Raw genomic sequence first — 24,195 nt, 5'->3', positions numbered from 1 at the left:
CACACGCAAAGACGCGCAGTCACTGATGGTATAGCCTGTGAGGAGCCCCCCCCAGCTCTTCCTGTAGCAGGCGACTGAAGCCGTGACACCCGTGTTTAAGGGATCTCCGCTCTACCCGGGATTTGCAGGCCTTCGGGTCCAATTTGTCAATGGTGGCAGTTGGTGAAACCAGAGTCAGGGTTCCGGAATGGTTTGATAAAAAATAAACAAGGGGCATTAAGGGATGCGGTTTTCCCCTCTAAACTGCCTGAAATACTCAGTTCTCATTGATTCTGGGAGCCTTTCCTAGCATTAAAACAGTCACTGATCCACCTCTTTGCAAGTCACCTTTGGGGCTGAGACCGAAGTAACAGTTTCACCGTTTACCAATCCTGTCTGAGTCAGCAGCGGGGAGGAAGTCAGGATGAAGGCTGGCGTTTGGACGTGGGCCAGTTTAGAATGAGCCACTCACCCAGAAACCGTGGCTGCCTGTGTGGCACCAGCAGTGCTTTCCAGCAACTCTGAGCAGGAATTCTGAAAAAAGCCGTGAACTTTTCAATGGTTCAACATCCCTGTGAGCTAAACAACAGTAATAATAATATGAGCGTATGTGTGTGGAGTGATGTACAATTTATAAAGACATATGATCTCATTTAATCTGCTCTCCCACTCTCGTGGGGACCCTGTGAGGTAAGAGAAGGGCCACACTGAGATAACACTGGAGATTAAAAGCAGCCTGGAAGTTCCACAGTGGGTGATGGATGACTGAGGTCGCCTGGATGGCTTGACCTCCCCCTTTCTGTGGGCTTTTGTGATTAATTCACCCACTTGCTTAGGAAGTTTCTTTCCATTGGAGAAAATTAAAAACACCACTCTCTGGACAGGAATGTGGGATCATAAATGAGAACCAAATAGAAAAGATTTACGCAAAAGCACAAGCTCAGCAAAAGAGAAAACTTAGAAATCGCTAATAAGGTATAAATCAAGCAAAGGCTACTAGCAAACCCCTGGTAAGAAAAAAAAAGGCCTTTTAAACGATTTGTTGAACTCTTAACAATACCATTTCTACCTACGATCTTCAAATATCTCCAGGGTAATTCAGCTCATATCCTTAAAAAGTCCCATGACGACTGTCCAATTTGAAGTGCTTTACACAGAATCACAGAGTGTACCAGAAAGCAGTGCCTTGCTGTTGTGCCTTGAGAATCGTATAATTTTTAGGGCTGTTGGGTCTTCCTTATCTGTGCATTCTCCATAGTAATAAACACAGGGGCCAGAAGTATTTGTTTAATGTGTGAACAAACAGGTGAAATGAGGGAGGGAGGGATGGATGGATGGATGGATGGGTGGACAGATGGATGGATGGATGGATGGATGGGTGGGTGGACGGATGGATGGATGGATGGATGGGTGGACGGATGGATGGATGGAACGAATAATGAATAGATTGATGGAAGGAAGTAAGAAAGGAAGAAAAGACAAAGACTAACTTACTCATTCTACTGATTAAAAACATGAGGGCCAGAAGGGTTACTAATTCGCCAGTACTATAAAAAAAATTGGTGTCAGAATTGAGGCTACCAGGGGTCTTCAATCCCGGCCCAGCATTCCCAGCCTCGATTTTCCTCTCTTCCATTTATTTGTCTCTTTTATCAAGAGTTCTGAAAGATTAACAATACTGATCAACAATATAACCTTCTTAGTCATTGGGAACCACTTTTGGAGGCACAGAGGCTGGCGCGTTGGTGCCTATCTGATGATCAGGGAAATTAAGCAGAGAGCAGCTTTTCTGTGGCCGCTTTGAGCTCATCAGGAATGAGAAAGTACAAAGACTGACCAACGTCAGCTTCCTGCCCATTGCGTCCTCCGGGATTCACGCAGCACGTTGGCCGCTGCTGCCGGCCTCTACCTGGGCCGGTGGAACATGGGAAACCGGAGACGTCCACAGGCCCTGGCCCAACCTCACCTCCTAAGAAGGAATTCTTGCCCCAAATACCCTACGAACAGTGACTCTGCTTCTGCCCCGGGAGTCTGAGTGACAAGGAGCCCACCGCTCCTCAGAGGGACCTGCTGCCCTTGGGCGAACTCTCCTCGCCAGTATCCAGTAAGTGCAGCATTTCAGCTGCGGCTGGTGTTGCCCTAAGATGCCTTCCCTTCGGGCTCAGCTTCTTGGCCTCTGCCATCACAGACTCAGAAAGCAAGTGCCTCTGCTAGGTCTCGGTGACTCGCCTGAATTGTGCTTAAGACAGAACCACAAGCAAAAACGATGTACCTCGGAAGGCTCAGTGCACCTGGTGGCAACGGACGGAAGTGGTACCTGGCTGTGAGAAGGTGCCTCCCGGCAGGACAGCTCCCGGGAAGGGAGGACGCCCGCGACACGCGCTGCACAGCTCTGCCTCACGAGCCGTCTGGGAGGAGGCCACGGGGCGACTGCCTGCCAAAGCACAGCCACTGTTCCGTGACAACCCACTCCTCTTCTGGGACTTCCAAATCTCCTTCAGCAGGCGCCCCCCTCACACCACGACGGCCCTGCCGGCACGGCTACACGGAGGCCAGCCTTCAGGCTGCACACCGGCTCTGGCTTCTTGCTCCAAGTGGTTCCTTTCAGCAAACCCAGGAGCAGGCTTAGTCTAGGAAGCGCCTTAAGTATAAGCACTGGGAAGGTCTCAAGGTACAAAAATGTCGTAACAGGCTCATGTTTTCCTTCAAGAATGAAAACCTTCCTACATTAGCACAACAGTCTAGTTTGGGATGGACCCTGGGAGGAACAGGAACACATCAAAATCTGTGATCCCTCCAAGTGGCACCTATTTCCACCTCACTGGAAGGTTCCAATAATGAAACTGTCTTTTTGTCCCTCCACGCCTAGAGTTTCAGAAAGGCATTTAATAAGGAAGAATGATATAATTTACCAGTATAGAAAAAAGTCACTTAATTTAAACCTTTAAGATCTGATACAGGGATGTGGTATCTGAGGCGGATGCTGCAAATCCCCAAGCTACTAACACGTTTCAGATACGCCCTGGGGCCAACCCCCAGGGGGAGATGCACCTCCTAGCATGTGACCCATGTGACCTCTCCCCCTTTGACCCGTGGCTTTGCCGGGCCCAGATGGAGCAAATCAAAACCCCACGCTGGGGCTGTGGGCTAGTCTGCGATCTCTAAACCAAGACAGCATCCACACCCATCACCTCTCAGCCAAGAGCTCAGGCCCCCGCCACGTGCACAGCAGCCCGGGTGCCTCGTGACTCTCTCAGAGGAGCACAGCCCACTCTCATGACATGGGATGGAGTTTCTTTCTGGGAGCTTCTGTGGGTGATCTGGCCAGAAAACCAGGGTGCTTTTTGCTCAGCTGTTTCCTAAAACGCCTCTCACGTTGCAGCCCAACGCCCAGAGCAGCCAAGAGCGCTGGTACTTGCCCGGTTGAAGGGTTCATGATGCAGCCTCCTTTGTCGGCAGCCGTTTTGCAGCTACAGCCCCTCTCCAGCGTGTCGTGGTTCATGCCGAAATTGTGGCCCAGCTCGTGTGCCAGGGTCACGGCCGCGCCCAGGGGACTGTCTGAATGGTCCTCAAAGAAAACACAAGAGCACCAAGTATAGTTCACATCTTTTTGGCCTCTTTCCCAGTCCCTTCCGCCCCCAGTGCTGCCCCCCAGACACTGATCTTTCATTAACATTTAATGGAATCCAATCTCCTGTAAGGAACCAACATAGAGCCCCACTGTCTAGTTCAAACTTACAAATAGATTCGACCTATTAAGCCAGCCTGGGGTCCCCTCTGCTGAGGAATGCACACCTCAGGAACACATGTAGGATTCCATGTGTCTTGACATGAAATAATCAAGGCAGTCATCTCCCTCCTGCTTCCTACAATCTCTCACAAGACATTGTTCTATTGAATGAAGCAAAAAGTCATCCCGCATCATAGGAAAAAGCAGGTCATTCCTTCCCATGTAGTAAAAGGACCATCTTATCTTTGAGAAGCTGCTGACGAAAAGTTGGAAGGGGACGGACACTTTGTACAGTCTAAATAGGATCTGAGCAACTGTCGCTGAGTATGCCTCTTCCTGTCTACTGGGTAGAGAAGGATTCTTGGGAAATTCACAATAATTCACCAGAAAAGCTAACCACACTGAGTCATCTGTTTGAAGACTCAGTGAATTAAGATATAACGCGGTTATGCCTCACTCTTGCTAGCCCTTTATTTTGTCAAGTTGACTTTGGAAATGGCTGGAGGGATCCTGATTCTCTGACTTCTGATGCTGGGAATTTGTTCAACCTTTTGCTTGGTTTTGGGAGGCGGGTTCTCCATCCAGCAAGCACTACTTGGCCACCCTGAACTTCATGGAGGGCATGTGTGGCTTGGCTAAATAGATACTAGAAATTAATTTAAAAAAATTACTACTTAACTTTAACAAACTAAAATGAATTTATCAGTGAATGTGATTTGCTGAAATCGTGCCCGTGATCGGTATGTCTGAAAAGGCCTGGACACCACGCAGTAATGAAGGTACTTTATTTGAACCCTGCTTTATGCTACCCAGGAAAGAGATAGGTTACCCTGAAAAAGGTTATGAAAAAAAAATATATATATAAACTGAATCACTCTGCTGTGCACTAGAAACTAATGCTGTAAATTAACTATACTTAAAAAAAAAAGCTTCCAAGAAATAGCGCTACCCTGCTTTAGAGAAAGCATTTTGTTTGTTTTAATTTTTCCCCAATTCATTTTATTTAGAAATTTCTGGAAACACTACATTCTAAAATACTTCAGTGATACACCTTGGAATTTTTTAGAGAAAGCGTTATTCTTGATACAGACATGTTTGTAGCTTCTTGGTAAAGGTGAGTTCGAATAAGATTTTATAGGTTTGTTGGTGGCTCCGGCTGTGGCTGCCTCTCTCACCAGCCCTCGGTCTAAGAGAGTGGCATGCCAGAAACCCAAGTTATTCCTAGAATAGACGAAATTCCTAATAAATTACTTTGTTTAGGTTTTACAGTTTCCTGTTGTAGGAAGCTTCACAAATATATTTCAGGAAATCAGTTTTCTTCAATCTAAGAATGTTGGGGGCTGAATTTAGCATGCTTTAGCACAAAATTCAAGGAATTCATCCTTTTAAAAAAAATCACTCTTTGTCAGATTCTTTTGTATCACTGAATACCTTGGTTTTGTTTTTAATTGCCAGATTGCTTCACAGTCTTTCACGCATAGGTGGTTATAAACAGAATGCCTCTTGAGAGACCCTGATGAACAGTTTACATGTCTAATAAGGCAAAACCTGATTTCTTTCTTTCTGGCATCATCTCCAAACCAAGACTATTTGAGTCCCATTAGATAGATAGGCATGGCTTTCAGTTACTAAAATTAATGATGTGCTCTATCTTGGAAAAATAGAGAAACAGTACCAGCACTTGTATTTTCAATGTGAGTCGGATTCCTGCTTCCTTGCTACACAGTCCCCTTCCTCTTGGATTTGTGAGTCTTGCAAGAGGCATGGTCATGAATTAACTTGAGAGACAATGGGAGAGAGTCTAGATCCGGTCAAGACATGGATCTTGCTTATTTCATGAATTTCATTGGAATTAAAGGAGTCGTGGGCTTTCCCCCTACTCGATGCTTCTCTTTTATGTGGAGTCAACAAGGAGGGTGGCTGAGGACGACCTTCACTGCTGCCAAGTCCGTCAAACATACTTCCTGTTGACCAACTTTGGTTCTGACCTGATTCTTCCCACAGTACCTATATCTGCTTATATTTCCCACATTAATTTTCATCCATTTAAAAAAATTAAGATTCCCTGTTTGCTTTTAAAGAAGGAATCTTATCAAATGCTAATACAGAAAGAGAATAAAGGATATGAACTTAAGAAAGCCACTTAATGTGACCACACCGGTTACGGAACATTTAAACACTCCCCAGCGAGCAGAACTTGCCATGCTTAAAAGGAATTCAGTTTCATCTCTAAAAATATTTACGTCAATTTGAAGTCACAAAGTCACAACTGGCCATGGACCCGTGAAACAGAAAATCAGTCCCTCTTAAAACTTCACAGGCTGTTCTATAAAAATACGGTTTGGATCTGACTTGAAATTAACCGGGCACCAACCAAAACCAAACTTTCCAATGACTTCCATAGTGGAGATCACACACAGGGCTTCCAGGTTCAAAGAAAACCAGAGGGTAGCCCATTTAAGCCAGACGTCCACTGCGTGGGTGCGGTCCCTCCAAACCGCCCGCTCAGCCTGTGCATTTAGTGCACATTTCTGTTAATTACCAACGCCACCCAGAGAAGAGGAAGCCGTTCTTTGTGGAAATTCACTGAGAAGATGAGGTTGGGTGGTATGTGGAGAGAAAACAACAGTTGGTGGAACATTACTCCTTTGACCCTCTAAGACAACAACAGAATGTTCACAAACGTCCTATTTGAAAAATGTGGAGGAATGCAGGGTTTCTTGGAAGAGCGAGGTTCTGTTTGTTTAACGCACATGGCGGAATGGTCTTTGAGGGTCCTCCCGGCCGGAGAGCTGCTGCAGAGAGGACACAGCATCTTCCTAGTAGGGACAGGAACAGCATGGGGTGAAAACCTTCCCTTTAATTATCTGGTGAAGGGGAGCCTATCAAAGCTACCCTCCTCTTAAATTCATAAGAAACAAGTCCCAAATACTCGCCCCCTTTTACTTCCTTTTACACACATAGATAGCCCTTATATGACAAAATTATCCTTGTAAAGCAATAAACCTAGGTCTCTGCCTTCCAAGAATAAGGTTATTATAAAGACAGATTGGGCACTGGCTAGGAGGCATGTCAAGCATTTGCAGTGGTAAATAGTTAAAAACCTCAGACTTTTGGCGATTGGGCCTGGAGGCAAAACCATCAGAAAGCCGTTCTAATAGTAATGTTTGGTGAGAACACAGTCCATCCCAGAACCTGAATGATGAGGGCAACCCCAGGGCCCTGGCTCATCCCATTGCTGGGAGGAATTCCTGGATGGAAATGCTTTGACTGAAATCCCAGTTGAAATTTTTCTCCATAAAAGGTGCAGGCTGGCTTCCACTGAGCTGTGTGTACACCCTCACCTTTCCTGTGTGCAGCTTGGTGTGTTTTATAAACAGTCCCTAGAATACTGTGGGATACGGAAGACCACAAACAGAGCTAGAACCAGGGTAGGATTAGATCTAAGAAGCATGACAGAAGAGGACCTAATTTTACGAAGTCTCATAAAAGGAGAGATTTCCTGAGAAATCGTTGAAGGAGCTAGGTCTGGACGTTGCCGTCAGCTTCTCGGCGCTCCTGGCTTACCATGACGATTCCTCCTGACTGTTCCGCAGTGCACATGCTCATGATGGGTGCCATGCCAATGGTGGTCCCCTGGAAATAGACTCCACTAGAAAATAAAAGAAAGGGCTTTCTTAAATTAATGGAGCATAAGGACGTTTTCTAATATTTTGAAATTCTATTGGACATTCCTGCATGCCTAATAACGACTGAAAAAGCATATGCAAAGACAAAAATAGCAGCATGAAAATATGTTGACAGGTGATTTATGTCTTTACTGCTAAAATTTATTTTCCAGTCGCATCATGCTCCCATAATCCTTTCAGATTTTTGTTTTCAAGACTCGGACAACAACCTGTCATGACTCGTGTATTTATATTGTATCTTGTCTGTTTCCTAATGAACTGCGGGGAGCTGCCCTTTGAAACAACGTCTGTGGGAGGAAGGGCTGCAGAGAGTCCCAATGAATCACTGTTAACACGTGAAATGCATTAGATGCTGTACTGGATTTCCTACTGCAGCTGAATTTTGCTTTCCTATGTAACATAACAATTAGGTCAGAACCCCAAACTCTTCCAAGATGTCCTGCTAATGTAGCCTGAAAAAGCGAAATCTGCAACAACAACAACAACAAAAGATTGATCCTCTGGACTCAGTGTAGAAGTAAATACGCACAAAGCCTTGGCACCCCAGGAGGAAGCTTCTGGAAGGGGACCTCAGGAGTTAGGTGCAGGTTTTTCCCGTATATGGAATCTTAATCAATGAGGCTAATGACATTGAGTCTATAATGCAATGGTGTTAATTCCAACCTCAAGGAATAAAAATTAAACATTGTTTGGATTTGCTGAATCTCCTTTAAGAGACACCAATGACTTGCCCATGTAATCTTGGCCATTTACATATCTAGATTTTACACATATTATTTGAAAAGTTATATATTTTGGCAGTTCTCAGCGGGACGAAATGGGGTAAATGTATACAAAATATAACCTCATCTATGTACATACGTATGTATCCGACCATCCATCCATCCTATTACACTCACATGTACAGCAGTAGGAATTGTAACTTTTATATTTACATCTGTATAGACCATTTTAACAGATACAATTATACATATATAAACAATAAGGTTATATAAGAGGCTAATTTTTTCCCAGATGTTCAAGTTGGACAGACTCCCTCTGGGGAAAAAAATCAAAACAAAACACTCTGACTCCACTTTTGGTAATTCAGGATTAATCAGTGCATAAAATATGAGGCAACCACAAATATCCAGGGTGGGGAGAAAAAAAAAAAACAACCCTGTGAAATCGCCAAAGTAAATCATCAGGGGATGCCAACAACTTCAGTTCAGAGGCAGGCGTTTTCTAAAGTGAGGATGGGGAAGGAGTGCTTTTTAACTTCCCCAAAGTGGTCAGTTTGTCTTCCCCAGATTCAGTTTGTCTAAGGAAGTGTCTGCGACCCCAAAGCTTCCAATTCAGTGATATGAAATACAAGGGAGCACAAGGACACTGGCATCAACTGGTTAGGGACTTTAATAAAAAGCTTGTCACTTCAGGAAACATCTACACCATTCCAACTTAGATTATGACAGGCTTTGTTTGTTTGTTTGTTTGTTTGTTTAAATATAAAAGTGTCTGTAATATGTTACCAGTGTATCATGCTAAATTACAAGTGTGCTTTCATTCACTTTACTATCTTCATGACACTCATCATGCTCTGAAATGTCCTTGTTGATTTTTGTCTCCTCCCAGCAGACTGGAGACTCCCCAGAGCAGGGAGGTTTACAGTGTTGCTCACCATTACGTTCAAAGCCCTTAAAACATGTTTGGTTCCTAACAGGTGCTCGATTCACATCGACTGAACGATGGAACACAAGGTTGATCTGCTCTACTGCTGTGTCCTCTGATCTAGAAAACCAAGAGTAACAGCAAAACAGAAGGAATGATGGTTTTCTTTCTCCAGGCAGCTGTCAATGATCACCCGCATGTACTGTTTTCAGATCTTGGATAAACATCTTTTGCTAATTATGACAGAAAATGAGCTTTTAAAAAATACACTACTCAGGACAACTCTGCATCAAGACTAAACCTAGGGAAAGCTGCATGGAGGAAAATGTCTAGGTATTGGAAGAAGGAAGTTAGCCACCAGCTAGAAGGACAGGTTTTCCAGGGTCCCTAAAGGAAGGTTTTATCCAGCAGATTCCAAATGTCAATCGAAATGGCCTCCCCTACCTGGTGTGGGCTGAGATGCCCCCTTGCCCCTCGTCCAGTGTTCTGCAGGACAGGTGCAGATTCGGGGACAGTGCAGGGGAGGCTAAGGGGAAGGCAGATGTGCTGAAGTCACTTTTTTTTTTAAGCAAAGGAGAGACAATAGACGCCTTACCTGATAAGCTGTGCGTTGTCATGGGACTTGCGAGGTAGAAGCTTCATCTTTCTCCAGTCCAGAAACTCGTGGAGGCTCGCGAATGGGTCCTGACTTACAGAGCATTTGTCAATGTCATTCCACACCTCCACACCGACCAACACGATTCGAATGTTCAGTGGTCTGTAAAACTGAGGAAGACAGAAGACAGGCATCCTTCGGGGATCACGTTAATGAGAACTTAAAATGCCGAGTAGAACTGATTCTGATTTGCATCTTCTGCTCTTCATAGATATGACATGAAAAATATCTCTGTGCTCCCTTCTTTCCCTGGCATTAGAATTTAAGACATATTTTCAACGTCTGATGCAAAGTGATGTGTTAACTGGGTTGTCAAGTCCTGCTGACCAATCAGATGTTAGAGTTACCAGCCCTTTTGACGTCTGTCCTTATCTGCACGGAAGCACACATTTCAGCCGATTCATTGGTGATGTGAAGTGGGCATACAGATGCGTAGCACAGCTAAAGCAGTTACACTACAGCTAAAGATGGCCAGTGAATGTCTATTGCAACAAAAACAAAAAGTGAATTAGGATCTTTCAGACACTCTGCCAAGGGCAGCAATTTGTTCATTTTTAAGCAAAATATTCTACCTATGAGTTACTGAAAATGAATCTATATTAATTTTTCAGCAAAGACTAACACTTGGCTGGCATGATCAGATTCCGTCACCTATAATTGACCTAGAAGGTTTCAACTAAATGGAGAGAGCAATATCTTTCAGGATAATAAAGGCATACACTGAGACCACCTTCAGGAAGGTTGAGGACCATTCTCCTTGCAGCCAGATGCTAGCTCATCAATGGTGTTGTGGGAAAGATCTGGTAAAGGGAGTTCTTCTTTTCTTCAGATACACCGCTCACATCCCGTCTTCCTGCCTGTCTCTCCCCCGTCTTTGTGCATCCTGGCTTCACCCTATAGCCCTTCCTCCGTAAGCAGATCATCCTGGGCCAGAGGTAGGAAGAGCAACTCTTCTGATGGCTAAGGAATAGTTTGATCCCAGACGAGCTTATTGGCACAGGGTGAGAGGTCAGGGTAGGGGTGAGAACTGTTCATTGCCTCCACTACCTTGCTACCCCCATGGGCATCATGCAGACAGGAGGTGGCTCTTGGCTCAGGGCCCGGGGGTAAGAACACGGGCTCACCGGGCTGGCTGTAAAATCTCTCAATATCTGCAGCGTGTGAGGCACTGTGAGGCAGTACCCAGTGAGAAAGTCCTCATCTGCCCATACTCCGGGGAGCCAAAGAGAAAGATGTGGCGAGTGATCCAGCCCAAGCCAAGCTCCAGACGGGACCAGGTCCTATTCTTAGTTGTTGGAAGCATCTTGGACCAACAAGTAACAAAAAAATCACAGAAGCTCTGCATTTGCTAGTGCAACGCCATTCCAATGTGGTGAGCGCAAGGGCAATGAACTCCACGGGGCTGAGCACTGACCCGGGTTCTGACCCACATGAGGCAGATCATCCTCTCCCTGGCCAGTCTCCCTACTGCCATCTGGTAAGCATTAGGTGAGCAGAAGAATGCGACTGGGACACAGAGTCCATAACAGAATATAAATTGACTGCAGCAGCCCAACTTGGTTTGAGGCAGATAACAATTACGGGCATTATATTAATACGTTAATGAGACAATTATACGACCGAAATGCTGCCCAACAGCTTGTTTTTAATCAAGAATTGCTTGGCCTGTGTTCTCCACTTGCAAGCTCCCAGCCCAGGCTTCCCAGGCAGAATGAAGTTCCTGGCCTCCTCTGGAACTCAACGCACATGTCTGGCTGCTGCCTTCTGATGGAGAGATTCCACGTTCGGCAGTATTAGACACAAAGGTACCAGTGATCAGAAGGCGGAAACGTTGGCGATCCAGCGCCGACGTCCACACCAGCCTGCTCAGTGACGTCCTCAGGGACGGATTGTAATTTCCATCTTTCAGCCCTCTCAAGTCACATCCTTAGAACACATCCAGATTTCATTTGTGGAAGGACATAATACAGCCCTTCCTCTCCAAAACCGGTGCTACTGATTAACTGTCTTCGATGCTAAACTCACATCCAGTCATCACACACAGGCCCTCCGCTGCCTGTGGGGATGCGCTTCGCAGGCTGCTGCTGGCTTCCTTCTGGTTCTTCCTAACAACAATGACCACAGCTAACACTTAATGAGCACTTACTATGTCCGAGGCACAGGGTTCAGTACTTTCCATGCCTTAGCTCTCTTAGTTAGCCCGCAACACCGTGTGATTAAGATCTATTATGATTTCCACGTTATGGTCAAGGACACTGAGACGTGGAGCGACCAGGTAAACACTCAAGGTGTGAGTGGCACAGCTGGGTATCAACACAGGCCGGCTGGCGCCCAGGTTTTAAACCACGAAGCAACACAGCCGGGCAAGTGCGAGAGCGGTGATTCCCTTCCAGGGTAATCCACTGTGACCCCACGTCCAGAGACAAGCAAAACCGGGGCTTGGCAGTTGCCTGCTTGGCCTGTGAGTCCCAGAGGGCGTGTGGACACGGTCCGAGACCAGATGAATTGGTTCACCCATTAACACAACAGCGACAGGCTCTTGCTTGGCTCTGTGCTAGGGTTGGCACTGGCACAAAGAACAAGGATTAAGATACCCTTGCCCTTGACTCCCCAAGGCTCAGAGGTCAGCGAGAGGCTCAAGGCGTGGGACGCTGGGGCACAATCACAGTAAACGCCAATCGAGTGAACTGCCAAGAAGGGGTGCAAACAGGAAGTTTAGGGGATGCTGTGCTTGAGGGCTCAAAGGACATCTGAAAGAACAAGGGTGGAATTATAGGGCAGTCTGCTGGAGTCCAAAACGTGGTATCCCTCAGGCCACTGGCCTGGGAGAGGACGGGCGAGGACTCACACAACAGGGAAAAGACCAAAAGAAGTTAAATGCATACAAGAGGAGTCCTTTAGAAGTAGGTGCAGAGCTGCACCTGAACGAATCTACAGCTGGTGTTAACTTCCTAATGAGCAAGGAGGAGGACTGACTGGATGGGAGAGACTCAAGAGGCGATCACTTCACTGGGCGGCCACACAGCCCGCTGCTCCAGCCCCGCCATGTAATTGGGACCCGGGGGAAAGCGTGTTAGCGCCCATGTAGAGGTTTGCCTACAAGTACGAGCATCAGACTTGCTTTCTGTGTTTCACGCGCAGAGGAATTTCCTGAATGTTTCTGAACGTCACCCTTGTCTCTAAATCACTTCTCAGACTCTCAGTCCAGGCTGTCCTCTCCCTCTTCCCTTCATACCAATGCAGCCGGCCAAGCAGTTACTAATTAAGAGCCAAGATTTCTGCAGATGAGGAAGTGGCCACTGGAACATCGTTTTTTAACCTGAGATGCTTGCACTTGTAGCTGCAGAACTAAACCTTGGAACACTCGCTAGAGCCCAGGCCCATCTGTTAGTGGACTTGGGTGCACGGAGCATCCGAAGGAGCCTGGGTGCCCTCCCTGGGTCTTCAGGGTCTGCTGGGGGCAGATGCACACGTGCACTCAGCAGTTCAGCGCTCCCTGCCGGAGACACGGGGACAGGCAGGCTGGTGAACTTCATTGAGTCGGTCAGGACTTCTCTGAGTTAGATGGTTCTTTATGGACCAGGGCAAGTTATTTACCAACCCCCAGTTGCTCAGTTTTGGTTTTGCAAACTGAAGCAAGATATAGTAGAGAGTGACGTGTAAAGAAATACAAACAGGGAGGACCCAGGACGTCACTTTAAAACGGGATTTCAGCAACTACCAGCTTGAATTTAACACTGCTCATGGTTTCCTTTTACTTCCAAGCCCTAGCAAGCACTTGAATCCTTTGCTTCTTGGTCCCACCTCATGCTCACATCCCTGGAGGTGTCTGGAACGTATCTGCCCCAGGCTCCACCCAGGCCAGTCAAACCAGAGTCTGTGGATTGAGACTTGGAATCAGTATTTTAAAGGCAAACATACAGACAAATAAATGAACCTTTCCAGGGGATTCCACTGCTCACCCAGCCTGAGAACCAGGTCTGACTCCTCACGGTCTCTGGCATACGCTCTGGGAGCCGTCGTCACCACCCACCCCGGGGCCGGAAGCATCGCCGTTTACAAACATTCTCCTGCATCTCTTTGACTTGGGGATAAAGTTTAAGTTTCAAAAAGTAGCTATCAAACACAGCAGCAAGGATGGGCTGCCTGGGAGTCTGACATGCCTAGAAGTTCTGGGGGGACCGTGATGGTGCGTCCTAGGATGCCAGCAACCACTTGCATTTTCCCACTTTCAGAAAGTTCTATGGGGGGTGGGTACAGCTCAGTGGTAGAGCACATGCTTAGCATGTGTGAGGTCCTGGGTTCAATCCCAGCACCTCCATTACAAACTAAAGAAGTCCCATCCAGCCACAGCCTCTCTCTGCACACCAAGCCCAGATCTCCGACTGCTCAGGGTGCCCCATGAGACCCCTGCTCTTGCTTCCTTGGGTCTGAAGCCCCGTCTACCTGTCTTCCCAAACCTGTGCTCATTTGGGCCCCTGCTCTTCTCAGCCTCTGCTTCTGCTTGGTCAGGGAGGGCTGGGAGTCACTGTGAGTGGGTGGAGTCGAGGCCAGGGGCTCCTGCAGAGGAGACCAGGGCTCATGCCCGATCCTGCCTTCGAATGCTACTTGAACGTGTGCTGACTGCTTGACTAGCCTCTGCAAACCTCAGCTTCATCTGCTGTAACAGTGGGAATACTGGTGTCCACCTGGGAGGGTCTGCACAGCACACTTAGCGTCTGGAATGTAGCAACTGCTTAAGAAACTGATCAGGAACCACGACTCTTTAAATGCCCTCAAATCTTCGTCTTTCTTGCATCCCCACTTCCCCAGCCATGGGTCAAATCTTTATGACTTCTGTCTTGATAGACTCCTACCAGCCCTATTTGTCTTTGGTGTCTCCATCCTCTACACTGACTACAGGCACAGCTATGTGTGACCCTGTGTGTCGTCTCTGCTTAGAAACACTCACCTGGCTCCCCATGGACAGCAGAATAAAATCACGATGGGGTCTAGACAGCTTTGCAGGACACTTAGGGCCCTGGCCACGAAATCTCCTGCAGCTTCACCTCCTCCTGCCCTAGCTATGCACACACATACACACACGTGCACACACGTATGTATGCACCGGTGCACACACACACCTGCTTAGTTAGACGGAGTTACTTGTGAGGAGCAAGCCAGGCCCTCCCTTGCTGTGCTCCTCGTGGAACTGTACTCACCTTTCAAAATCACTTCCCTGCAAAGACTCCCTGACCCGCAGGAGGAAGGAAGGAATTGCTTCTCTTCTGCCTCCCCACAGCACCTGATTCATAGCGTCAGCCTAGTTCCTATCACGTTAAGCCACGCTAAGCGGGTTGGGGGCCTGCGTCTCTATGAAGCTGTGGCCTCCTCGCAGATGCACCACACCCGGTGCATCCTGAATCCTCGATGCTCAGCGCTTGGTACTGCCCCGAAGGCCTCACAGGATGGAGCTGAACTTCTGGAAGGGCTCTTACTTTCGCTTTTCTGAAAACTTGGAAAACTCAATTTCAACATAATAGGATTGTTTGCAAACATAGCTACTGTGAGGCATCCTCAAACTGCGATGGGTGAAATGTGACCATTTCAGAGAATCCTGGCCATGAGAGGTTCAGCAATGAGCTGGATCCCTTTTCCCACTTCCAGTGTCCTCCCGGGCAGGAGGCGGGCTGTTGCTGAGAACTGCGGTTGCATCAGGACGGTGGCCGCCAGCCGTGTAGCACAGGAGAACCACCGGGGAGCGCCTGAAAATTCTGAGGTCCAGGCCCCACCCAGACACGTGGGCAGCAAGGCCTTTGGAAGTGTCCTGGCAGCTCTGACAGGGTTCGGGCTGAGAGCCCTTGGCACCAAACAGCCGGACGCCCTCCCTGCAGGGTCTGTTGCTGAAGCAGGTGGCTGAGATGGCTTCATCTTGCAAACAGGGAGTGTAAGGAGCACTGGTGAGCAAATATCCCCGGGTTAGACCCGAGTTCCAGGGTCTCTAACAGCTCTCAAGTCATCTTTGCTAAAGCTTTCCAACAGCTGATTGAGCCGATAGCCAATTTCTGTGTCCCAGGAGTCCTTGTGTCCTTTATCAATGACAGACCACCCTCAGGGGGCCTGTGAGACCCTCCCAGGAGCCCTGGGAAGAGGTCCACTTGGAGCTCTCAAGATGGTCAGATGCACCTTCTCAGGGCTCTGGATCTAACTGGGGAGAACAAGATGCTCTCAGACTGGGACTCTGCCTGGCCAGAACAGAGTCTGGAGGGAGTTGTAGGCCAAGGCCACCACTGTCTGGACAGCATGGGGTGGCATCTTCTGTAGCTGCTCCCGGCCCCAGGAATTTGGAGCTGAGGTGAAGAAGTCAGGTTCCAGCCCAGGACCAGAGGCAGAACCCGGCCTCCCTAAGTCGGATGAGGTGTTCCATTCCCTCCACGTCATTTCCAAACATTTACATGATTTGAGTGATTTAATTACCCCCAAAGAACTTACCTTGTCAACGTGATTAGCGATCTCTATTAATCGCTGCTTAACTTTTTCCAGATCTTTTCCTTGCCTCTGAAACTTAATAATTTTAAATGTCAGCATTAATAACAGCAAGAGTATCCATCAAATCTCATCCTCTCAGCTCCTGGAAATGTGAAGTCTTGGGCTTTGCAAATCCCGCAGCCCCTCCCTGGCTTATGGTGAAGTGAGCGCCCATTCTGCCGAGTAATTCCCTGTCCAGGGTCTTTCTGAAACTCCCTGAAATTCACCCAAGCCAAATACTCTTAAGACAGTAACTTTTGTGCTTTTTCCAGCCTCATAAATGATGGAGGCAGTGACATGTTTTGGCAAAGAGCAGACAGACAGCCAGAAGGCAGTCCAAAGCTATTCTTCATATCAGCAACTTGATTTTAACTTCCTCTGAAATTTCCTTTATATTTGTTTTTAAAAATTAAAGAGTAAAAGTAATAGAAGCTCATGGCAACAAGTCAAACAATACAGAGAATGGATAAAAAATGAAAAAATTCCCCCTTCTCCCCTCTAATCAGAACTTCTAGAGTGGGAACAGTTGCCTGAGAAATTGTCAAGCCTGTTTCATTCAAATGCTTGGAGCTGGTCTGTGAGAAAATGCCACCTCACTCATCATATATAGCAGAGGTGAGAAATGAACACAGAGAAGCTAATCTAAAAAAAAAACTAATTAAAAACTAATTAAAAGTGGGGGGTAGGGTATAGCTGAGTGGTACAGCGCATGCTTAGCATGCACAAGGTCTGGGTTCAATCTCCAGTACCTCCATTAAAAATAAATGTAAATTAAGTAATTAAAGTAAATAAACAAACAAACTAACTAACTTAATTACCTCTCCCCTCAAAAAAAAAAAATTAAAAGAAAAAATTAACACAGCATAAAACCCTACTTTGGAAGGTAGGGTTTTTCTGTTGTGTCTTGACAGCCTTCCTTCATTCATTCGTGTTAGTTTAGAACATAGCGGACATTTTTAAAACTACACTTTTCCCCAAAACGTTTTAGAATACATTCTAAAACCATCTGCATTTCCCTCAAATAATTCTCCCTGTTTGGCGATCTCAGCTATATAGCAACTCTGAAGTCCTTGCTAATATTTTGTAATCCCAGATACATTTTTAATATTTTATACTTTATAATATCAGAAAGGCATTTTTTTTAATGAGTTGTTTACAATGCTTTTAAGGCCTCATAGAAAATGAGATTAATTAAAGCCAGTAAATAACTTGCTAAATATTTTCTTTTTCCTGTTTTTTTTTTTTTTTTAAACCAACTGTACTTAGAAATTTCAGAAAGTTCTTACCTCTCGGTTGTCTGCTACGATAACCAGCTCCACATACTTGGTCATCTTGAGGGTCTCTCTTTTATGCTGCAAAAAGTAAACATGGATTTAATGTCCCTCAATGCCCCTCTGGAGCTTCGTCAATATCTCACGCTATAAGCACTTGGACTAAGGTGACACCATCCTCAGCAAACCCTGGTTCCCATGCCTCCCTTCCATCTGGAAGTTCGCCCAATCCCAACAACCTCTGTAAAAGCTTCTCAACATGAGTGACCAGTTTTCCATTTCTACCCGGAAATCCATGAAAAGAAATCCAACCTTTCTGCCGGATCACTGATTATGGGATAGAACAAGCTGAGCTCATTATTGCACAAAACACACACACAGACAAGCAAGACCAAAGCTCTCTCTGGAACGGGAACCAGTCAATGGTCGTTCATTTTGGGCGGGATGTAGTACATTTCCAGATCATTACAGAAGATGATGGAATTCAGGGTCTCATGGGTGTTCCCTTTGCCTCTGTGGTCCAGTTCTGTGATTTGAGAAAAGTGGAGGAGAATCTGTTTGAGCAGGAACTGCACAATCCTTCTGGGGAAACAGTGAGTAGTCCGTTCCAGGGAGCTGATTTCTTGTGGCGGATCATTTAAAAATCGAGTTAGAAGCGAAGGAAGAATGGGGAACAGCCAGGCCCATAAACGGGGAAGAGTCAGGCAACAAGGAGGGGTTAGGAGGAAAACCAGAAAAGAACAAAAGAAAGAGAATAGAAAGAAAGAGATTCAAGAAAAAAAAAAAAAAAAGCCTGAAGTACACCACTGGAGAAAAGGGATTTGGTAAGACTGAAATAGCTGGGAAACTGTGGATCGGGGCAGGGCTGACAAAGACGCGGGCAGCCCAAGAACGAACTCCTTCTCACATAAAGGCAGTCTCTGAAGTGGGTTACATTTGAATCAAGTTTCCTCAAAAAACATTCGCACTCTTCCATGAATTTCTGGGAGAATCCCAGAGGCACTTTTAGGAGAAAAAGGGCAATTCATGGAGGGTGGTCTCAAAAAGCAAACATTAAAAACAAAAAACAAAGCCTTCTGTCTCTGCAATAAAATGCAGTTGGAGGAAATGGGGGTTGAACTGGTCTCGGTCTTTCGGACTGATATTGCTGGTTTATGAATTAACTACACACGCCGCTTAACGTTTAAAACTTGCATGTTATAACCACGCTTTCAGACAAAAGCAAAAATGACCAAGGCATGCTTTGAATCAGCTTCACAGTCATACAGTCCTGAGGGAAACATCTTTAATAAAACAAATCCCCATCAGTCCGGGATCTTCCAAACAGATTTTTACAAGAAAAATGTTTGTCTCATAGCGGTGTTCCTCCTTACCGCCCAGCTGTGCTGATTCATGAATATAGGTATCCCTAAAGAAATCTGGAAACCTTATGGAGGAAGGAAAAATAAAACGCCATGAAAGGTATAATTTCTCATACTTTTACAACGTTACAAAGGAAAAAAAAAAGTTAAGCTTTGTAATTGTATGTTGTAGGCATGCATTATGGTGATAACTATGTACTCACAAAGGAAAAAAGATTAGCTCCAGTGGTACTCACTGGTGTATGCAAAATGAGACACCTCAAAGTGTAGAGATCGTGCCCCTTTTCCTTACTGAGGTGAAAAAGAAGCAAAAATCTCTTTTTTTCTCCCTAATTCCCTGATTTACCATGAACCGATTCAGCTAATCATACAGAAGAAAATACTCTATTAAAGAAAAAAATAAATTAATCCCGCATTGAAAAACTCAAATAAAGGGCCCTGGGTGTTTAGACGTTTACACCTTTCAGGCTGTGAAGGGGTGAAATAAATGACCAGGGTCTATTTCCAAGTGGCCTTGGATCATCATTTAGAAAATACACAATTCCAGATAATGAAAACAAACACATGAACCCAATTTTCCTGTCTCTGCAGTTTTCAGAGAAGTCCACATTTTCTCATGAATTCAGAGAATTGCTAGCTCAGAGAGAAGTCTAACCACATAATAATAAAAAGCCATGGGGGAGTGGCCGGCTCATGGCCACGAAGGTTCATTCCTCCATCAGCTGCACACACAGAGAGGCTTAAATTACCTCCACATGATTTCCACCTATCTGGGCGATCTGGCTATAAAAAAAATAAAAATCATGTTTAAAAGTTTTGATCTGCAAAGCAACATTTGAGACTGGTTGCTCGACTGAATTTTCATTTCGGGGGTTATAAACAAAAGCCCCTCCCCAAACAGATAGGGGCGTACGCCTCTGCGAATGGCCCAGCAGTCTCTGCTCCAAGGTGGAGACCGAGGCGGTTTTTGAGTCCTGCTCAAGAAGGAACCAGTTCCTGGACCTCTCGGAGTCATCATGGCCAAGTTCCCAGAGAGAACTGCTCCCACACATGCTACAGGAACTCTGGTGTTGGGAATTCAACCCAACCCGAGTCAGAAAAACAAGCTGAGATTAGGCTGACAATAGATTCTCATTACATCTCTCTCTTCCTGTGGGCCAGCCCCCTGATGGCCTGGCGGAGACAGGACGGCAGCAGCACGGGTCCTGAGACTGATGTGTTGCAGCGGTGGGCGGAATGGCTACCATTCAGGGAGCAAGGGAAGAGTGAGGATGAGATGTGGCTGAAGATGGGGACAGCGGACAGGGGACAGGGCCATGGCAAGGAGGCTGACTGGCAAACAAATTATCCAAGAGCAGTGGGGAATCCTTGGATGTGACACTTTTTAAATATCACTCCGGCTGCTGGGAGGAGGATGGATGCAGGCAGAAGAGAGTGGAAGTGCAGGGTGCAGCAGAGAGCTGCTGACCATTTGAGGCAGGAAAGATGGAGACAGGCAAACAGATTCAAGTTGGGTGTTTTACCAAACAACAACAACAGAACAATAACAATGGAACTAGAGCCATTCAAGATCAGCAAATTCCATTCATTGAAACCTTGGTTTATCTTCCTCTGAGTAAAGAAAGACCTTGTGGGCTCAAGCGAGGCTCTATGCCTTGACTCTAAGGCCACCTAATGCATATTTATCAACTGAGCCCTGGTCTCTGCTGTGAAAGGTCATCTCTACCATCCTCACCAATGACGTCTGCGTGGGACACAGCCTCTGAGGCCTGGCTGATATTACATAGGCTGCTGAACCGATGGGCAAAGGAGACAAAATGCTGGACGAATGCGCTGAATCCGATGAACTGAATGTTACAGGGACAAACGCAAAGTATTGAGACAGAGTCCAAAATGCCAGTGGCCCCAGTGAGGGCTGGTATTGATTTATCCAAGAGTTTTAATTGATTCAAGACTCAGAAGGATCCCACACCTGGAGACTTTGAAGCCTTGGTTCACTCTGATAGATGCTCAGAGCTCAGAACCAAGGAAGGAAGGGTAATGCTGGCTCTGTTATCCACCACCCAGCTTTAAGAATAACTAAGGCAATCAGAGAAATGCAAATCAAAACTGCAGTGAGGCATTGCCTCTCACCGGTCAGAACAGCCATCATTAAAAAGTCCACAAACAATAAATGCTGGAGAGGGAGCCCTCCTACCCTGTTGGTGGGGAGGTAGTTTGGTGCAGCCACTATGCAAAACAGTATGGAGATTCCTTAAAACACTAAAAACAGACTTACCATATGATCCAACAATCCCACTTCTGGGCATATATTCAGACAAAATTTAAATTTGAAAAGACACATGCATCCCAATGTTCATAGCAGCGCTATTTACAGTAGCCAAGACATGGAAGCAACCTAAATGCCCATTGACAGATGACTGGATAAAGAAGTTGTGGTACACACACACACACACACACACACACACACACACACACAAAATGAAATACTACTCAGTCATAAAAAAGGAATAAAATAATGCCATTTGCAGCACCATGGATGGACCTAGACATTATCATCCTAAGTGAAGTAAGTCAGACAGAGAAACACAAATCTATGGTATCACTTATATGTGGAATCTAAAAAGATGACACAAATGAACTATTTACAAAACAGAGACAGACTCACAGATATAAAATACAAACTTACGGTTACCAAAGGGGAAAAGGGTGGGGGATAAATTAGGAGATTGGGATTTGCAGATGCACTACTATACATAAAACAGATAAACAGCATCCCACTATATAGCACAGAGAACTATGTTCAGTATCTTGTAGTAACCTATGACAAAGAATATGAAAAAAAACATATATATATATGTATAACCAAATCGCTATGCTGTACACCAGAAACTAACACAACATTGTAAATCAACTATATGTCAATCAAAAAACAAAAGTCACCCAGGCTGAGGGAACTTGGGATGGCATCTTAGAGGAGGTACAGAGGTTATGTTAGAGAGAAATTAAACATGCCTGCTGTGATTAACAAGTTTTCTAATGGCTCTGGCCAGTTCCTGGTACTCACCTATTACAGTCCCTACAGATAATGTACTGTTACTGCTGCTCCCACCACCACTGCTTGATTAAGCCAAGAGGACTGGGTGTCTGGACACCCAACAGCCACAGCCCTGGTCCATTTCAGAATGGCTGCGTTTGAGGGTACACCACAGGGTCTCCTTGATTAACCGGGTGTTCTGTCTATACCCAGTAGCCCCAGCAAACACTGCCTTCTGGAGAAGGCATTGACTTTTACATCTGACTTGTAATTGTCCATACTAGTGGAGGGGAACAGTAGCACAGATAATCCCCAAAGAGAGGCTAATTCAAAAATAATTTACATTTGCCTTCAAGATGTATGGTGTGATTTTCTCCACCAGCAGATTCACCGCCTTCACCTGGCGCATAGCCTGCTCGGACAGGCTTGGCTAAAGTTAGTGTGCATTTTTGAATGAATTGCTGATGGAGAGGGAGGGGGTATTCACGGGAGGGCTGAGTGGCAAGGACTCTCCTCTTCCGGCTGGACTGAAAAGGCTGCAGAGGAGGGAAGTGGTGGTGAAGCCTTCTGACTGCAGGCGCCCTTCCAGAAGCAACTTGGGTTCTCGTGAAAATCAAACGTAGAGCCTTGCAGAAATGGCAAACAATAGCTCAAGCTTAGATTATAGCCAGTGCCTACCCCGAGTGCAGATTTATTCCTGCGGCCCCTTGAAGAAAAACGAACGCATCTGCAGAAAAATCTCAGTCTGCAAAGCCAATCTTTGCAATAGTTAACATTTAGTAGAGGCAGAAAAATGCTGGGGAAAAGCAAATGCAGTTGCTGCAGTGCATAAACAGGGAGACTTCCCTGCAGCGATGTTGAGTTTTGAGTATAAAATAAAGGTGGTGTCAGGCAGGCAGGTATGCGGCGGAGAACCTGTGTCCCTTCGTATTTACCGTAGGGGCTGCTCCAAACTGTCTTGGGTATAATTCTGAGTCCCATGTATTCCACTTACTTGAAAATGATTTTTTGTATCATTTTGATTGTACAGATGAACCTTACGTCAAAGACATTTTCTCTTTCCTAAAAACAATCACAACTATTTCTAGAGAGAAATATCGAGAACGGAGTTGGACTCCAGGAGGTGCCGCCCCTTTCCAACTTAAAGGCTCGTTTACACTTCAACATACATGATTAACAAAACAGCACTGGTATTCAAGGTTTTCCCCATTTTGCTCCAAGTCAAAATGACCGGAAATTACTGTGCCCATCATGGTTCTATGGAGCTGTAAGCTTAAAGAATTAAAATATGGCTCGCGAGGACAGACCAGGCGCGGACTTATAAATTAAACGGCAAACGTATTTGAGTGTCGTTTAAAGTGTCAGGTTATAAATCTCAGCAGGTGGATAACGTGTGTTCAACAAGGCATTCCAAGCCAGGAGCCTCGAAAACAAAATGCAAATGTTCTGCTTGTTTATGACGGCAAAAGCTACAGCTTCATCACATCTTATCCGAGGCCTGGAATCAAAGGCCAGAGCGTTTGGAGCATAAAACGGGCCCTGGGACCACAGAGGCTGGCTTCTGTGAGTCCACCTCTTAACTCTGTCACGCTAGGGGGGCAGGGGGAGGAGGGCGGGATGAAAAGGCTCTCCAGAGGCTGCTGCTGGGGGGGGGGACTTCTCCAGCTCTGCTCCCTAGGATGAGATTCACCCCGCCATAGGGCAGCAGTGTTACGGTGCCTGACGGGCGTGATGGGCAAGGACTAGACAAAAGAGTTCGTAAGCACCTGCTGTAGCAAATCTCAGGAGTATATTAACAAACAGGGGAAGATAGGGCCACACAGGCGGAGGAATCAGGATGGGAAGAAGGGGTGTACAATTAAAATGAAGGGCCCTGAAGTGGTGCAGGTAAGGGCAGGTGAGGGGAACACGCACCTCTCCACGGGCCGGACGGAAATTTTAAGAACGAGAAGCAGTGGTTTAGGATAATGTTTACTGTTTGACTTTGGAAAAACGATCGGGAATCAAAGAGGCACAATATCCACAACGTGTGGCGTGTTAAGCGCTGGTAACGCTCAAGTCAAAGCTGGGAAGGACCGGGGTGCTCCATGGACCCTTGAGAACGTGTCCCCCGACCATCAGGTGGCGGCACATGAGACGTCATATCTAGGAATTCTTGATTTCTTGTCAACAGAGGAGAGAAAGAGATGAAAAATCAGGAGGTTGTTGATAGCTTCCTATCGGGTTGTGCTCATCTGAATTCAGGGCCTCCAGCCGCATGTGGTTACCCTGACTCCTTTTTAAGAGTGTTCTGCAGTGACTGGGGGAGCCCACATCACA

The 24,195-nt window shown here is 46.1% G+C and overlaps 1 protein-coding gene across 1 annotated transcript in view; it reads right to left on the bottom strand.

The window, feature by feature from the left end:
* The window catches only part of ADAM12 (ADAM metallopeptidase domain 12), a 325,460-nt gene that overhangs the window by 69,896 nt on the left and 231,369 nt on the right, over positions 1-24,195 (bottom strand). The window contains exons 7-11 of the mRNA XM_074373406.1: positions 17,494-17,559; positions 16,172-16,243; positions 9,641-9,810; positions 7,277-7,361; positions 3,399-3,547 (exon numbers count right to left, since the gene is read on the bottom strand). Coding sequence (XP_074229507.1) covers positions 3,399-3,547; positions 7,277-7,361; positions 9,641-9,810; positions 16,172-16,243; positions 17,494-17,559 — 542 coding nt within the window. The remainder of the gene's footprint in view (positions 1-3,398; positions 3,548-7,276; positions 7,362-9,640; positions 9,811-16,171; positions 16,244-17,493; positions 17,560-24,195) is intronic.

Source organism: Camelus bactrianus, chromosome 11 (genome assembly GCF_048773025.1).
Source record: "Camelus bactrianus isolate YW-2024 breed Bactrian camel chromosome 11, ASM4877302v1, whole genome shotgun sequence".
NCBI classification, from domain to species: domain Eukaryota; kingdom Metazoa; phylum Chordata; class Mammalia; order Artiodactyla; family Camelidae; genus Camelus; species Camelus bactrianus.
Note: the sequence above shows the minus strand (reverse complement) of the source record. Positions and strands in the feature narration are given on the sequence as shown.